Genomic DNA, 18,492 nt, shown 5'->3' on the forward strand with positions numbered 1-18,492 from the left:
GCAGAGAAGAAGTGCTGTAGACTGACCATAACCCCCATTCCCCCGTTTCCCCTGCGCCGCTCGGGGGGAGGAGGTGGAAGAGGGTGGAGGGGGGGGAAGGTGCTTTTGGTTTCTTTCCTTTGTTTCTCACGTCTCTCACTTATTAGTAATGAGCAATAAATCTTACTATCTATCTTCTTATGCTGAATCTGTTCTGCCCGTTACAATAATTATTGCGTGATTTTCTTGACCTTATCTCAACCCTAGAGCCCTTTTCACATATTTTCTCCCCATTCCTCTTTGAGGAGGGGGAGTGAGAGAGCGGCTGTGGTGGAGCTCGGCTGCCCACTTGAGCGGAACCATGACACCTACATATGTTAACAACCTCATCTTAAAAAAAAAAAATAAAACACCCTCATATCCCATTTTGACTATGACAAAATGGATAGGCCCTGACAGATTTTTTTGGTTTACTGACAGGATTAGTGTTCTGCCAGACAATCCAGCTGCACCAACTCACGCTGTCCTTGCACAGCTCTTGTATCCAATGCACAGGAGGGCAGGAGCACACAGCCGAGCGCGGGGAAGGAGCAGGACTGCCTTTTCTGGCAGCAGCTCACTGCCTCATATGAGTCCATTGCCTCAGCTGCAAGGCGAGCATGCCCCCCAGCCAGCACCATCTTCTGATGGGCGCTGTTTCTGGTGCGCGTTTGGAAAAGTTACCAGAAGTGAGTACTCTTTTCAGAGAGCAGTATGCCAACACAGGAGGGTCCCCGCCGCCCCTTCAGCCCACCCTAGCGCTGAGGGGACCGAAGGCTCCCCCCGGGCAGCTCCAACCCCGCAAGGCCTACCTTGAGGAGTCTCAAGTGGTATTAGCGCATCATGCCATGAAAATGAGCGAGGTGCATTTACGGTTCCTTAACGGTGAACAGATTCTCCAAACTAATCTGTGATAAAAGAGCATTTCCTATAAGGAAAAATAAAACTTTCACCTATCTATTTCACAACAATGAAAGGTTCGGGAATCTAGTATTTCCACAGCTCAACGCCAAAATAGATTACTTAATTATTCATTTCTCCAGATCTTTTTGGTGTAAAATCTGAAAGTAACTCAAACAACAAAATCTTCAGAATAAATATGGGCATGTGTTAGAACTGAGAGAAAAAATCACAAGAACAGACTTTCACATGTTTTTCAGAACACCTACAAGGAAGTATCAGTTGGGTGTGGTGGCATCCTGTAAAATACCTTTTGTTAAACAGATGGAAATGAAACTTGTGTGCCATCAGCCTCTTGTGGTGGCATGTTGAGAAGTAGCAAAGCTAGTTAGAAAATAATACACATGTACAGATTTAAGAAATGGACAACGTTTCACTGTAGATGTTTATTCTACTTATAGTAACAAAAACCTGTGAAGTCGTCATATAAAATACAATTTACAGAAATTTCTATCAAGTAAACCTAAACAAACACACTTGCTTTTTGCATACTTTTACGTATATCTTTAAATTAAAAACATCTCATTAAGAAAAATCTTACACCATAGTAGATGTTTGCATTTAATACCGCCTCTTTGCATTTTAACATTTTGTCTACGGGTTCAGAATACAGACCAATATTACTAATAATTAATATTACTAAATAATTAATAATTGATAATTATTAAAATTACTAAATAATTAATAATTAATATTACTAATAATTAATAATTAATATCACCAATCTTCTGTTCAAACTTAATGCAGTTTTATACCTTTTTCAGTGGACAGTCTTATATACACTACCAGCATAAGCAGGGTCTGACAACAGTGACACTTTTTTTTTTCTTTTTTTTTTTTCAGGAGCAAAACACTTTTAGAGTGGAAAGTACAGGAAAATGGAGACATTTCTTAAATTTCCAGCAAGGTTCTGCCAAAAGAAAACCCAAGAAATGTCCCACATAATTAATTTAAATCGAAGAAATAAATTCCATGGCCCATTTAATAAACTTCTTTTATTTAACAAACTTCTTTTTCTTTCCTTTGGTATACCAATTCATTTGTAGTCTTAGCTCTTTGCCAATAGATGTCTGATTTTTTAATTTTTTTGCTGGTTATAAAGGTGCTACTTTTATATACTCTTTAATTGCAGGTTTGTAAAAATGTGAAATTAAAAACCCCTCATCCACATGAAAAACTAGGTACGTTTTTTTTTGTTGTTGTACACTTAACAGATGGATTTCAAAACACAAAATACCTGTATATAAAAAGGAAGATAGTGCACTTTAAGCTTATAACATTCCATTTTCAAATCCTCCGTCCAATAATCAGTAACACTGTTCTTCTGCAGCCTTCTCCTAAATACGCATGACCCTTGCATTGTAAAATAAACAAGACAGCAATATTTGACTCCTTGTTTAAAGCGTGTGCTGTGGGAACAACTTTGACACCAAAATATCACATACATGAGATGTAAAGGTATGGCTCCTAAGGTCTTGATTAAATTCTTTTACAAAATTACAATTCAAGTTACTGGAAAACATAACTTTATAATTTTAAAAAGCAATATGGGCTCTTCTTAGACTTTTTCCATTTCTGTACTGTACATGGAAATTTTAAGGTAAAGATGCAAGTAGAAAAAACAAAATCTCAGAACAGGTAACGCTGTGAATTTTTATAAGAAAAACATTATGCACAAAATGCAGCAAGTGAAAGTCCAGTATGTTCTTGCCTTTTACCTATTTGAATATTGTCGTTCTCAGTTGTTCAAAAATTGCTAATTTGTCAGTACATTTTGTAAGGCTAGATTTACAACAGCATTTTTGCAAAGGTGAGAATATACAGTATATACAGAAGACATTGACTCAGTCCTTGCAGTGGTGTATATTATCTATGGGAAATATAACAGCAGTTGTAGTTCTATGACTGATTAGTGGAAGATGAAGCTTCTGCTTCTGTTGGTTTCTGACCTTCCTTAGGTGTTTCTGGCTTCATCTCTTTACCGATCTCCCTACTTTTACTCCGATCTTTCCGATCTTTTCCTCTTTCACGATCTCGATCTCTGTCTCGATCTCGCTCTTTTTCCCTGCTTCGATCCCGGTCTCGGTCTCTGTCACGATCTCTGTCTCTGCTTCTTGATCGTTCTCTGTCACGTTGGTTTCTGTCTCTGTTTTTATCCCATTCTTTGTCTCTGTGTCTCTCCCAGTCCCTGTCTCTGTTCCAGTTTCTGCCACGGTCTGTTTCCCAAGGTCTGCCATGTTCTCGATCCCTTTGTCTTTCCTCAAAGGGTCTGCTTTGTCGATTATCTGCTTGCTGAGGCTCTGGCTGATCTAAAACCTTGTCTTTACTTCCTCCTTCGTATCTCTCTCTCTGTCTCCCTTCAAATGTCTGGCCTCTAAATTCAAGATTTTTGCCTTCTCGGAAGTCAGATCCTGACCACTGTCCTTCTGACTCGGGCCCTTGCCCAGGAATACCAGAAAGAGGTGCAGACGGCCCAGCTTCCTCCCACGTCTCCTTTCTGTGGCCTGGTGGATGACTGGGAAGGTCCAGGAGTGGTCTTGGGGTTGGCTTCATATTTTGTGGTGACTGTGGTCCATGCTGTGTAGAAAATAAGGAAGGAATGGGACCCTTTTGACTTCCAAATCTTCCAGGGGCAGATCCTCTTTGTCCATCGTTATTTGGAGAAACATGCTCTTCTGAGAACTGTGGCGCTGGGCCTCTAAAATTAGCTCCATGAGGTCCTCCGTGTGCATTGAGCATCAGTGGTGCTGGAGGTCCTCCTTTCTGCCCAGACAAAGAAAACGGACCTCCAGCTCGCTTCTCCTCAAAGTGCTGTGGGAGAGGTCCACCCTCACCCTGAACTGGTGCAGATTCAGTTTGTTCTACAAATTGATGAGGCTGAGGGTTTCTTTGTTCTTCGTATTGCACCGCAGAAAGACCCCTGTCTGGTTCAAAGTGACCAGGTCCCTTTTCCTGAGAAGTAAACATTGGATTTGCCTCGTTTGACCAGGATACTTTGTGCATATCTTGCAAAGACTGACTGTCATTAGATGTGGAGAAATTAGGCTGAAAAGACGTACTTGGAGGTGTCGGAAGCAGCACTTTACGTAAAGGCCTGGATGTAGAAGGTTCTGCAGAAACTGCTTGACTCACATTTTCCAAAGTAACTTGAACAGTATTTTCAAACTTGATATTAGGGGCCTCTTTTTGGAGCACTGCAGGAGGCTTTTCACTGGAAACCCAGTTATCACCACCGTAACTAAGCTGAGTAGCAGGAATTAAAGTTTTATCTTCCTTACCAAGTGAAGTCTGCAAAGTGTTTGGAAAACTTGCTTGAGGGTCACAGCTCTGGTTTAAAACTTGTGCTTGCTGATTGGAAGATGAAGGTAAATCTACTTTTTGCGCAGCCTGTTGGTCCTGATGGAACAATTCAGTCTCTATTAGGGAAGATTTTGGTGGAGGTGACATTAAAGCATCAGACACCGAGAAGTGAGCCACTGAAACACCAACAGCTGCTCGTTGTTGTCTGAGGGCTTCTTCTTGCTCCTCAGTTTGTCGTTTCTGCTCTTCTAATTGTTTGTTTAATTCTTCTAACATTTTTTGCAGTTCCACCAAGGATGAAGACGCAGATAAATCTGGCACATACGAGGCAGGTGTTTCCACGGAAGTGTTTTTAGTGTCTGTATACATTTTGTTAGGTAAATCATCAACCGTACCTTTTGCTTCCTCCAAGATAGTTTTGTCTTCCAGATCATAGGCCTCGTCCTTTAGTTCTGCTGTGTTACTGGGCTTCTCCACACTATACAGTTTTTTGCTTTCACCGGTCTGCATTTCAAAAGCTTTCTCTGGATCATCTTCTTCTTCGGTATCGTATGGCCTGTCATCCTCCTCATCTTCTATAGCTTTGTCTTTTGACATCTGTCCAAACTGTTGTACAATGGGATCTAGCAAAGGAACAGCTGACACACCTCCATCCACAGCTGCTTTAGCTTCCTGATTTGAAGACTGGACAGTTTCAGTCTCCTTAGCAAGAGGTTCAAAAGTCTTCTTTTTACCAAAAAGTGTCTGGGGGATGTACTCAACAGGTGTGGTAGTTTCTGAGGATGAAGAATGCGTAGCAGTAGCACTTGTAGAAGCGGTAGCTGAAACTGGTGGTGGTACAGTACTTGTGGTTCCACTCTTAGTCGAGGACGGTATTTTTAACACTGAAGGTGTAACTGATGAGGTTTCTGGAACGGGAAGTGGGGGTGGAGGTGGAGGAGATCCAGGTAGTGTTGTACTTACAGCTGAGTCTCCCGAATACAGTGTGTATTTCGGAGTTTTCTTTTCTTGTGAAGAAGCTACTGGCCCCTTAGAGTACAGCGATGTTTCTGTTTCCTCTTGCACCTGAATTCGGCTGCGCTTTTTCTCTATTTTGTCTGTATCCATGGTAGTAGCAAGACGCTTCCCTTTCTGACAGATAACCAATCCAAGAATTAAATTCGGACGTGAAGACTCGAGACCTGAAAGGAAACACAAAGATTGCATGTGTAAAAAAACTACTATTTTTTATCTGTGTTCTCAATAGGGACTTATCATTTTATATAATGGCAGCTATGAGTCATAACAGTAACAGTTCTTCTAAATTTCATGCAGTGACATTATCCTATAAGCCTATGTGTCTATATTTAATTACTATTTATATAAATTTGTATACAGTAACTAAAAATGTTTTAATTCTTTCCCTGATATTTTTTTAATATTGCAGTAACAGGTGAATCTTACTGAAAGATGTCCTTGTAAATGTCTCTGCTGTTCAAAAATTAAAGAAAGTTTTCCTATTTTTGTATTATTACTTTCTACTTATTATTGTCCACTTCCTCCCCCAATCAAATATTTCCTTTCTAAATGCTTTGCAAATACCTTATATACACAGAGATACTGATAAGTGAGAAAACCTGGACAAGCAATCTAACTTTCTGTAGGGCTACGTTGGAATTGAAGAACTAGAAATAAAGAGAAAAAAACTAATGCTATTAAAACAAACAAACAGACAAACAACAACAACAAACACTTCACTTTCTGTTACAAAGAAAGCACGAGGCATTGTTAAACTTAATAATTACATTTCTGTTCTAATCTGTGCTAAAATACCGGACTGACATTTACACCATTCCATCAAGGTGACTTTTAACACTGTTGTAGAATTGAGTTTGATGCCACAGACCCTTCCCTAAGTAAGAAATGTGAGCAGAATTACTCCATTGTGAAAGCTTCAGGCTTGAATCCCTGGAGAAGCATTTCCAGAAATGACCAGAAAGTTTCCCATAAAGAGGAAAAATGCAAACAGCTGAAGGTCCGTTTCACATTATTGTATTCCTTCCTTGTACATTCATATTTCCCACAGGCGCTCGTGGAAGACAAATACAACCAGAATAAAGAGCAGGGAATAAATCCTTTAACATACAGTCAGTGGCAAATGTAGAAAAAACATATAAAGAGAGGATTTTAACTTCTGGATTTAGTGACTTGAGATCCTCATTTGGGAGCCATATTAATATTTGCATCCAGCAAGGAACCAATAATACAGAAATGAAACTAACAGCAAAGAGATTTACTGTGGTTATACGATGAGGACTCTAAAACCTACACTGTCCCTTATATTCATGACCCTTAAGTAAGAGTTTCAAAGAGGTGTAATATATGAATTTATGTATATCTTTAGTCTCTTACTAAACAAAACCAACTGCTCACTAAGGAACAACTTATAAATAACTAATTATTGCCACTGAAAACTTCTTGATACCAGCAAAAACCCAAACTTCCCATAGTTGCAGATAAATTCTATTTGCCATTACCAGTCATAAGTATGAACCTTTGCTGAAACAACGGAATTCAAAGTTTTAAGGGGGCTCCTAAATTTACTATCTTATGAGAAAATTACATCAGCTGTTTTTATTTGTATAGCTGAAATTATATTCACGTACGCTAAGAAAGAATTAAATGAGGTAAGCCTATTTCTTAAGTTCAATGTGAGGTTTCCTCAGCAAGAGGATTATAACCAGGTAAATCAAGACGATGACTTCTTCAACACAGCTTCATTAAGCATAAATATTTCATTAAGCAGTAACCTGCCTAAATTCTGAAATTCTGTGTTCTTCTGACTGTGACTGGTGATAGTGCAGCACGCCTGTTTTAGCCACAGAATGGAGAGACCAGCAAAATCTGGTTACTCACTAGAAGGTCTTTGCAAACAGACAGAAAAAATTGGGGCCAATGCAAAATCTACTTGAAGTTTCCTATCAGAAGCAGCTCTCATTTTAAGTATTTTGAAAAAAAATAACACAAATTTGATTGAATGCATTCTAGTTCCACAGCTGATTTCAGATTACTTCAAAGTTCAGTGTTTGAGTTTTACATAGTTCTGTGGTTGAGAGGATGTTGGCCATGCTGGTTTAAATAAACTTCTATTTTTCATTTAGTAGCACATATTATTTCCTACTTGTACATTTAAAATTCAGTGCCAAGTTTTTTCCTCCAGATAGAGTATTTCAGTATTTTGTGTTGCCAATTTTCACTTTCTTCCATGGTTAGAAATATATATATATACACACACGAATTATCAATGCATCAAGAAAATGACCTAGCTATACTAACCAAAACTAAGACTTGCTTATAATTTAGTTTGCTTATAATTCTATACAGATTGCCCTTGTGAGAGGGCAGGGACGGCAAGATGTACAACGAAAGGAGGCAGGACAGGAACTAAACAAGTAATTATCTTTGGTGAATCTAAGATTATTTGGAAAGGATCACAAATCCTTGATTCACCCAGTTAAAAACTCCTTTCAACCCACTGCCTAAAAGCAATCCTAGCAATTCTGATCACTATAGTTTACTACCCCAGATGAAGTTACATTAATACATAACATCAGGGCATAGCTCAAAAGACAGCTTACTTGGGAAGACTGTGTACACTCTGAAGAGACTCAATAGTTAGGTATGATTCACTCTGAGTGACTGCTTTACATTTTTTCTTTATCAGCAGGTGAGTAAGGACTCCACATTTGGTCAGCATCGACCCGTGCAGAGGATCTCTCAAATCTGTGTTCACCCTACAACTCCTCGTAAGCATTCACTGTTCTTCTGTCGTTAACGTATTGGTTATCTGCCCTTCTGCAGAGACCTGTGATTTATCCAACTAGTCACAACATGCATCTCAAACACTGACTAATTGAAACGAGCAGGTTTCAAAAATCTATTGGACTGTGTATCTAAAATTAACAGCAAAAAGATAGAAAAACAGTTCTGAATCCCTGTAAGAGACAGAGATCATCGCTAATAAAATCAGAGTAAAACTTAAACACACGTTCAAGATAAATTCCAAAGCTAAATTAACAACGGTTATAACTGAATCTGTTTAGTTTGGTCAGAGAAGAAATCCATTACAATTTTACATTTTGATACTGTAGTTTTCAACAGATGCCTAACCCAGTTTCTAAATTCATTCAATCCAAAGCGATCACACAGTAAGTGCTTCTTTTGGATGGAAATATACAGCCAGACCAGCACTTCAAAGCTCAGTCCCATTCCATTTCCATATCCGTAAATAGGTTTCAATATCCATAAATAGGTTAAGTGCCTAATTTTAGGTAATAACTACATGAAAATGTTGGCTGCAGTCTCCAACTATTGCTCAATAACTATCTTTCACAAGCAAGCATTTTAAGTGCTGCAAGCTATGTTAGTAGCTTTTGATGCTAAATTATTTATAAAATATTGTTAAATGCATTCTGCATTTGAAGACCACGATGGTGTTATCAAGTTACATCCTGTAATTAAATCTATTTAAACAAGATGTATTAAATATTACTATGGGATTAATTTATTTTTTTTTTTCGTTAAATACGTTTTTTATTTTCATGAAATCAGTTTTGCAGTATTTATCTACGTAATGGCCACATATTGTCCCTACCATCCGCAGCTGCTAGGAAGTTAACTGTACCACTAAGGATACATCCCTAATTTCTGTACACTGATGGCAAAACTTAGGGAACAGACCTATGCCACACTTTTAACTGCAGAGACCAATACAAGCAAAGCTGTAATCATTATCAACACGCCGTTTAAATACTTGTCCCAGTTAATTGTGAAAGCATGATTGAAAACTATCAAGTTGGTGTATCTGGATTCAGTGATAGAGATCACTTCCACCGCTGTAACACTGCTGCACATTACGGTACATTTGCTGAATGGGAGTGGCTGACATCAAAAATATGTTGTTCTACTACTGCTGCTTTCCATACTGCTATGAGTACTCCAAATATCTTGAAGAGATTTCATGCCTTCATACTTAAAAACACTTCCAAGCTTAAACTAACGGAAGAGATACTGCGGCATGCCCTCTGCTGATACACTTTTTAAATTAAAATTCTTCTATTTTAAATAGGTATGGTACCCGATACATTTCCAACATTGCCAATAAATCCCTCCATAAGTGCGTCTTCCTAGTGCTAATAATGACTGATTATACCTTTTAATTTTTTTTCAAAGTGTTTTCAGATCTACAGATGAAAGTGCTAAATAGTGTTGTGTGTATGTGAAACGAGACAAACAAATTCACATACAGTAAACTACCAGAAAAAAAAAAAAAACAAACCACAATGCTGAACATCCCACCAACAGATAATATCTGGTAATAAATATCTGAGGTGGTTGAAGTGAATAAATGTGAATATCCTTCCACGTTCCTCTATATTTATATCACCCATGACAAAGTTTTGTAGATCTTCTAGGCACTACAGCAGGTCAGAGGTCCTCAGTTGTGTTCCAAATCCAGTCCATCAGAAAGCAGGATTCATAACAGATTCATAATCCGTATGCACCTGATGGAGCTGGTTGATACAGCTGGAATATCTTCCAGCTAGGACTTCTGGAGTGATGGGATTATTGTCCTCCCCCTCCTCCCGCCCCCAGTCATATTTATCAAAGTATCTTACACTGTCATGTTTTTTGAGTACTTGCTAAACTCTATTTGAAGGTACACAAATTTAAGGAGACAATGACCACTTTCCAAAAAATATCTTTATTGGGTATAAAAAACAGTAAATTCCGTCAGATGTCAGTAACAAGTATGTATTACAAGTCTTTTACGCTGCGGTATTAATACATGCCTGCAAGTGTTTATACCTATGTTTCTTCTGGGCAATTACCTCCAGTTTTGAAAGAACTTTTCCTATTTACATTTTGTAAAAACCAGCCTGACATTCCTCATTTCTATACTAATACTAACAAGTCTGTCTACTTTTGCCAGGCCTCCACTTTAAAAGCTTCATTTGAAATGAAATCTACAACAGAAATATAAAAGATAATGTACAAGGACAGCCTATGTTTGCTCAAGAATGCAAGGAGGGGAAGATCATTTAAATGCTTCCCTAGAGCAGGTTAAGACAGGCTCAGAGTGTATGAGAAAAATCTTGTCCAAGAACACAAAGCAAGCGCCCTTTGCAATTTCATGCAGGAAAGAAGAGTATTTTCCTAGCATTACATTACTTGTTGGTGGTGTTTTTTTGTTATTGTTTTTTGAGTCGTATGCCATTAACATGTGAAAACCTGGCCAGGCAGAACACACCTCTGTTTATGAATATAAGCCCTGAGAATGCTTTATTGAGTTTAGTCCTAAACTTGTATTTGGGTAGCAGAGGACAGTCAGCTTGTCAGAAAGGTCAGCTCCTTACATGTTTTAGTGTGTAATTATTTTGCGCTGTTTAGTATTTTGCAAACCATCCTTACAACAATGAAGTATTGCCTTCATTGTAACCTGTAGCTCTTAAGCTCCTCAACCTGTTACTCTATATGAAAAAAGGTACTTATTTGGAAACTAAGCATATGCACCGCCTCCATCCTCAGATGAAGGTGACTTCAAATTTTGTAATATAAAGGTGTTTCACATCTGAATTCATTCTCATTTCTTCTGTTTCCATGTTCAATGCACAAAGATGGAGCAAATTCGAGCCATACATTACTGCTGATAACTCTAACTAAAAATAGAAGAGCGTAATATATACCAACCTATACCACCTACTGTCTGCCACCTACGCAAAAGGAATTTGCCTGCTCCCAGGCAAACCAATGTTCTGAAGTCAGTGATTTGTCTGGAACTTGATCCAGGTAGCACAGAATATTTCAGACCCCGTGTACATGCATATTGCATGCACAGCGTAATACATACCATGAGATAACAACAATGTAGTGAAACCATAAACGTTACCTTTGTCTTCAGAGATTTCTTGACTGCTCCGTGGGATAAGAGTCTCCTATGTGATTTAGGGGACAGCACATGGCTTGTAGGGACCTAAAACTTGGTGGATTTATGGGTTGTTGAAAGTAGGGTCGGTTGAATGTTCTGATAATGTTTGCTTGTTTGTCTCAATATAGTGGCTGTTCTATGTACTCCATTTGATGGGTAAACAAATCCTCCTAACAGCAGAGATTTATCTTGTTGGAAAGGCTATGTGAGTTTCAGACCATGTCACCTTGAGATGATTGACTTTGCAATTTTTTCCTATATGCACACTTTTAAAATGTTTTTATAAAATTATATATTTTTTAATTCTGCTTACATTAAACATTCAAAACCAATTGGTCTCTGATTTACTCGTTTTGTAATTTTACCTAGCAGTTAACCTCCCCTAAATTTTGTGCTTACCTGGTCCCTTAAAGGGCAAGAGGTTGGAAGGAATTGGGTCCTTAGAACTCAGTGGGATCAGGTAGAGATTCTTGACATGTCTGTTGTTATTAGTTACAACACCAAAACAACGACGACTGCTAAAATAGGAGTAGAGAGAGATATAGGCAACTTCTTCTTCTTCTGTGGCAGGATGGAAACGAATCAAACGAATCAAAAACAATTCCTGAAATACAAAATCAAAGTGGAAAAATTCAACCTGTAACACATCAGCAAATAAAATCGTTTTCCACTTTCATCCAATATAGGATGAAAGTCTGGAGCAGCTTTAAACCAAGATTTAAGAAAATACTGTCATTCAATTGGTAATATTAAACCAGAATCAATTTTGTCATTTTCAGAAAGACCAACTATTTACGTATCTCACATCAAGCTACACCTCTTTAGGTTCAGAATATTCAAATAATTATGAAAGAAATGGAAAATTCTTAGATTATATTTGCATACTGTGCTTCATTTTTACTAAATCCATAAGGGTTTTAGTAGTAAAATTTATTACATACGCTTACTAATAATTTCCTAGTCTTTTAAAATTGAATTTTTATCTTCAGTAACTGAATAAATAGATTGTTTATATTCAATCATTAAAAAACAATAGGTTGTATGAATGTTTAACTACTACACAGGGGAAAGACGATTGGCAGCTCAACAGGCAAACCTGTTTCTTCAATAAATCAAAAATTTCAATGGAATAAGTGGTAGCAGGAGTTTTCTAGGTATGATCGACATCAATATAAATTAGTAACAAGGAAATTCTATCAAAAGCTGCTGTATATTTCTTCCTGGTTTTCCAAAGGATTTTAAGTAAATACCTTACAAAGTGAAGATTTGAGTTTGCCAACATAATCCCAGACTGCCTTCGGTGAGATCTTCCCACCAATCTGAATCGTGTCTGGTAAATCCTAAACAAGAAGCATTACATGGTCGTATAAGAAAAGGAAAGAGAGGCTACAGTTTTGAACCAGCACAGATTGCCCCATCCCAGTAGCTTAGGCGATAATACAGTACTATGTTTTACTGAACTTGCACATATACATTCCTAATTTCAGACAGGCTGTTTCCAAAACGCAAGGAGTTCATTATGGCATATTACTGGAAGGCTGGCAGTACACACAAAACGGAAAAAGCACTGCCTGACGAAGATAGCAGTGGAAGGTCAAATACTTTTGTATGCCTATCAGCCGATTCTATTTGGTAGCTTTGCTTTTACAGGGAACCTGTTATATGTAGTATAGCTTTTATCTACGCTTTCAATTGATCTGAAATTTTTGCACCCATGTGAATTCTAGTTAGCTTCCTGTCATGATGACAGTGAAACCTGTTTTAGCAAAAACAACAAGAGAGCCACCAACCCTCCTAAGAAAAGACCTAAACTACACGCCTGAAACCCTCAATCACAACAAATACACTTCTTCAGAGAAGTTAAGTAACTGCTCAGTTGGTTCATCACAAGCTGTCATACTACCTAATTAGTTGAATGTACACCCTCCCAAAATATAAAAGCAGTTGCATCAAAGTTAATCAAAGGATGATATTTTTAATAAATGGCCAAACTTTTCTAATAGATCACATCAGTGATCCATCCATCTGTTTGTGAGCAGAACAAGGCATCTCTTTCAAAACACATGCTGATGATGCTTCTCGTCAAAAACTGATCTTGAAATCAAGCTATTATTCTATGTTAGATACTAACATATATAGAAACATATTAACAGACATGAGAATTCTTCACAAATACGTGAGGAATTTTTTTTAAAAGGCTTTCTCTCCTCCCCCCTGCCTCAGGCTACTGTTCCTATTACTAAAGGAGATTACTAAAGGGATGCAATTTTTTTTTTTGTTACACGTCCAATATAACACCATACACAGTGACCCCAGCCTTTCTAACAACAGGAACTGCAATACATTCTAAACGCATAAACATGTCAGTGCTAACCTCACTAAGATAATCAAAGCACCCGGAGACAGGATATGCTTTAGTGATAAATTTGGCCACACTCTGCAGATTAATAAATCCTTTCCAAATGGTGTTGAGGCGAGAGAGGAAGAGAGAAGTATCGCTGCCTTGAGGTGAGCGTGGCTCAGCAACGCTGCAAAACAAATCCAAAAGAGAAACGTTATAGAGCACAGTAAGAATGCTTCCTTCTTCTTCTTTTCTTCCCTCCTCTTATTGATCAATTACTTTATTTTAAAAAAGCAAGTAACAGAAGCCTTAGTAAATGCTTTGTTAATGTTTTCCACTTTCATCCAATATAGGATGAAAGTCTGGAGCAGCTTTAAACCAACCCTCACAAACACTTAATATATTTGAATGCACATGCAGATTTAAAGTCAAATATCTTATAAGTTTTATTTATCTGTTAAAACACATTGAAGAATTTTTACTGTCAATATATAACGATGCTCAGAAAATTTTACCAACTAGAGAAGTTAAACAAGGAGATGACAAATTAAAAATTTAAAGTTCAGGTAATCGCATTTAAAGTTGAACATGCCTTTTGATTATTGGCAGGGGAGGGTAAGAAGCAAAGGGGGACAAACAAACTGAACATAGCGAGACCAGAGATTCAGTGGCTTAGCTTACTATTAAATATACACACCTGATATTGGGTGACTGATGAACAGCTAAGTATCTTGGATCTGCTGAGGACGATGGCTTTGTTAATATTGATTTGGGGACAGTCATAACTGGTTTTGACATTTCCTGCTTTGTCTCCCCTGTTAAAACTTCACCAGATGCAGTACCAGAACGCAGGGCTGTGGTCGTAGTACCAGAGGAGCCGCTCATTGGTGTTCTAGGCTCTCGGCCAGAAACTGTTACAGTTGTGACAACTGCACCAGTGCAAGAGGCAGGAAAAGTCGAAGGTTCTTCAGATGAAGTATCTGTGTTGTCATGGCCTTGGGTTGTAGGAATGTAAGTCCTTTCTAAGCTTGACTGGGAAACTGCTTCTGCTGCAGGTGCAACTTCGGTTTCCTCTGTGTTTTCAGAGGCTGCCTCTTTAGCAGGCTCCGCTGCTGCTGATGGTGCAGAACTTTCATATTTTCGCTGAACTTCTGGTTTAGATTTTGACACTGCTTTTTTAGCAGAAGCCATTAATTTTATCTTCTTCGGTGGTAATTCATCTTCAGATGCTGAAATCTGACCTACAAAATTAATTTTAAAGTGTTTTTGATTACTGTTTAACAATGAAAAGGTCTGAAGAGAAAAACAAGTAAGCAAGCAATGCTCTTAATAATTCTTTTACTTCAGACAAAGTCAACACTGTAGATACCTGTACGGATTTTGCAGTTCAGGTCAAAAAGATGGGCTCGATGTTCATTTGTTGTATCCTTCAACATACTGCTAAAAACGTCTAGAGAAGGAGCACTATTTACATTTTGTACAGTTTGGGTTGACTTCTGCTGCTCCTGGAAATGAACAAACACAGAAAACATTCTGGTTGATTGCTAAATTCAATCATAAAAAACTACTTTTGAAACCGTTAATTCCAGTTCTTTAAAAAGATATTAAGGGCTGTGCAGAACTACTGCTCTGAGCAGCACTGACAAAAAGATGGAATTTTGAACTATTCTTCCCCTTTTATCATTTGTTTAAGAATATCATGTCAAACAGAGTTCTCAAATAGTATTTGTCCTCATTTCATTTCATGTAATTCTGAAGTAGATACTATCACATTAACTGCTTCCTGAGAATACAGAATTGTAATACTGATCACATTTTTGGGGGGGGAAACAATTGGCTAAGATTTTGCTGTAAACTGAGGCAAAGGTCTGAAAAACACGCATCATCTGATATTTTAGAAGCACATGCGATATATGCCCGATATTAGGTTGTTGCATTCCTTCAAACCAAAAGGAAAATGCTCATAGCGCACCTACTAGGTGATATTCTTACAGTTCATTGAAACAACCTGCATTTCTGACACAAAATTTGAGGCCCTAGTTAGCATTTATCTCCCTTGGCACCTCCATGCTAAAGCAATAGCTAATACTTACATCAGAATCAGACACCGGGGGAGAGTCTTCCATATTTACATCTGGCACTTGTTCCCGTTTTACAGCTGCTTTCTTGATCTCGTGTGATTTGTTTCTTGACTCTAACATCTGAGAGAAACAAAAACACTTTAGTAACAAGTCTGCATACTGATTTTATAATTTTATTTTGTATTTTCTTATCAGTTGGCTAGTGGAAGAGAAAAAGCTTACGTTATTCATATTTCATTAGGAAGAAAACAATATATTAATTATGGGTGGTAATGGCTGGTGAAGTTACTGTTAGTTCATATCTAAGGACACACTGGAGAATTGTATTGCTTACCGCTTTGGCTGGTTTCTCCTTCCATACAAACAGTTCTTTAGATACAAGTTCTTCGGGTGTCATTCTCACTAGTTTTGACAGTGAGATTTCTCCACAAAGAACACGATGAAGAAGTCCCTAAAAAAAAACAAAAAAAACACACTTTGTTGCCATGCTGAATAACTTAAGCAACTAACATGATTTGCAGTGCTGGACTGTCAAAACCCTTTCAGGTTTCTTAATTCCCTATTAAAAATGCCAGTTAATCTTAAGAAAACTTAGCACGGTGCAGCAACCAGAAACTAATGATGAAATCATCATGAAGTATGAATTTTCCACATTACCATAAAATATACTATCAATTCTACTGAACAGGAATTTCGAGAGATGAACTGCCACTCCTGTTTCATATCTAGAGTAGAATTTTTTTTAAAGAAATTACGTTGTCTAGTCACTATTCCCATCTGCACCAGCTTCTTTTTCCTTTAAAAGATAAATTATCATGTACACAAGTGGTCTCCCATACAAACCACAGAACGTCACAGAAGAAAAACATTTATTTTTTTTCTAAGAATGCCATTCAATAAACAAATATTTCGCTACAAAGGCCAATCTTAATAAATACACGTGATCCAACTGGACTTCCATTCCAACTGGATTATTTAATATTTGAATGGCTTTCAAACAATTTTTTAGAGCATAATTCATAAGTCTCTCTCTTGAAACTACATATTGATGTATTATTTAAAAAACAGAATATATTTCAGTACGTTTACTGTTTAAGTAAATTCCAAACCTGATTTTTTGGGTCGTCGAGATCGAACAGGATTCTACGGTATCTACTCTTGTATCGGTTGTCCGTAACTTGAAACAAATTAAACACCTCCTTTTCAATATTGAGTGCTACTTCCCCTACTTCACTCTCTGTCATGACCAGATCATCACTATCATTGACTCTGTTAAAAACAAGAAAGGGTATGCGCATTTACGTTAGGCACAAATTCTTCAGGCAGCATTCATAAAAACTAAATTTTCAGAGGAAGGAGTTAACCACGCTTTTATTCACTCAGTGAGGACTTCCTTAAAACACATTTCAAAGCCAAAGTCTATCTCAGGACCTCAAAATGTCAACAATGGCAACCTTTTGCTACTGTCTACAGAAGACCACGGAAGACAGCCTTAACGAACTGAAGCCAGGTCAGTCCTTACAAATCCTCCTACTCACGACACTGCAATTAGTTTTCTGTTGTTGTTTTTTGTCATGAGCTACTGAGGGAGCTAAAACACTTCAGTTTTAATCTTAGACCCTCCACTGTGAACAGCATTTCTATTTCAGAGACACTACCAGAGCACAGTGGCCTAAGTCTTGACAGCTGACAAGAGCTTTAATATTTGTGGGACAATGTTTCAGCTTTTTTTTTTTTTTTTTTTTTTTTTTTTAAAAAAAAAAAAGTAATACAGTTGCTAACTTTGGGAGAAGAAGGAACCTCTGCCTCAGCAAGCCCTTGCAACCTTTCACTGTGATATTCCCTACACTATGCTTCGTACAACCCCTACATCTCCAAACACCACCATTGCCAGATATCAGCTTCAGGTCACCTGCATTATAAACATCTCTATGCTGTGATTTAATTCTTCAACTGTAATTGTCTCTCACTACAAATGGGATAGTGACGTTTTTTTAAAGGCTTTTTCACATGCCCAATTATTTGGCATCAGATTTTTTATTTTTAATAAAGCTCTAATGCTAAAAATACTTGTAGTAATTTCTAGCACAAATTAAATCCCTTAATATCACTTAGCAAGAAAGAAACAAAACTCTGCAGGCTAACCCTTTACTTCTAGTTGTAGTTTCCTATATAAAATAAGTGCTTTGAATTCCCACCCACCTCTTCCATAACATTTCTTTTAGGGACTGACGAATATATTGTCGAATCTGGGAGTTGGGCTGCGACTGGATAGGGCTAGCTTGTGTTTTTGCTTGACTACTTCCAGATGCAGTAGCTGTTAAAACAAAGAAGAAAATGCAGTATTAAATGCTTAACATTATAACTTCCTGTTTATGAAGACCAGCTGTCAACCTATAAGGAAGTCTGTGAAATACCTCTGGAGAACTACCAAGTATATAATTTAAGCCATCCATTTTTAAAGCCTTTTTAAAAAATGTGTAAAAGTTGACTTTTTTAAGAAGAAGTTTGCCTTTGATCCTGCAGAGAGCACTTCTCAGAGACTGTCTGAAGAGTTTAAAAGAGTTGCATTTTGGTTGTAAAGGTTGAAAATCTCAGTCACAAGCTATGCAAGAAAATTAAAAAAAAAAAAAAAGACACCACCTTCAAAGATTCCTGAGTTGGACTTCATGATTAAACTTCAAAATAAACAAACAAACATTTTCACAAAGTATATATACGTTCAAGCCATTTGGTTGCTAGTATGAGTATCACACTGTCGCTATAAACTATCAGATCTTCTCATTTACTTTCCAGTTAAACTCTAGATTTAATACTATAATATT

At 37.5% G+C, this 18,492-nt stretch overlaps 1 protein-coding gene across 1 annotated transcript; it reads right to left on the reverse strand.

Annotated features, from left to right (window-relative positions):
* Positions 1–2,533: 2,533 nt before the first annotated feature.
* On the reverse strand, positions 2,534–17,991 carry LOC140002620 (death-inducer obliterator 1-like; the record flags this gene model as incomplete). The annotated part of the gene is made up of 10 exons (XM_072038536.1): positions 2,534–5,459; positions 11,645–11,849; positions 12,496–12,585; positions 13,620–13,773; positions 14,284–14,827; positions 14,956–15,091; positions 15,680–15,787; positions 16,002–16,118; positions 16,777–16,936; positions 17,870–17,991. Coding segments are annotated over 10 exons (4,218 nt in total), but the record flags the coding sequence as incomplete, so codon positions are not given.
* Between the last annotated feature and the right edge of the window lie 501 nt (positions 17,992–18,492).

This window comes from Anas platyrhynchos, chromosome 5 (genome assembly GCF_047663525.1).
Source record: "Anas platyrhynchos isolate ZD024472 breed Pekin duck chromosome 5, IASCAAS_PekinDuck_T2T, whole genome shotgun sequence".
Taxonomy (NCBI): Eukaryota; Metazoa; Chordata; class Aves; order Anseriformes; family Anatidae; genus Anas; species Anas platyrhynchos.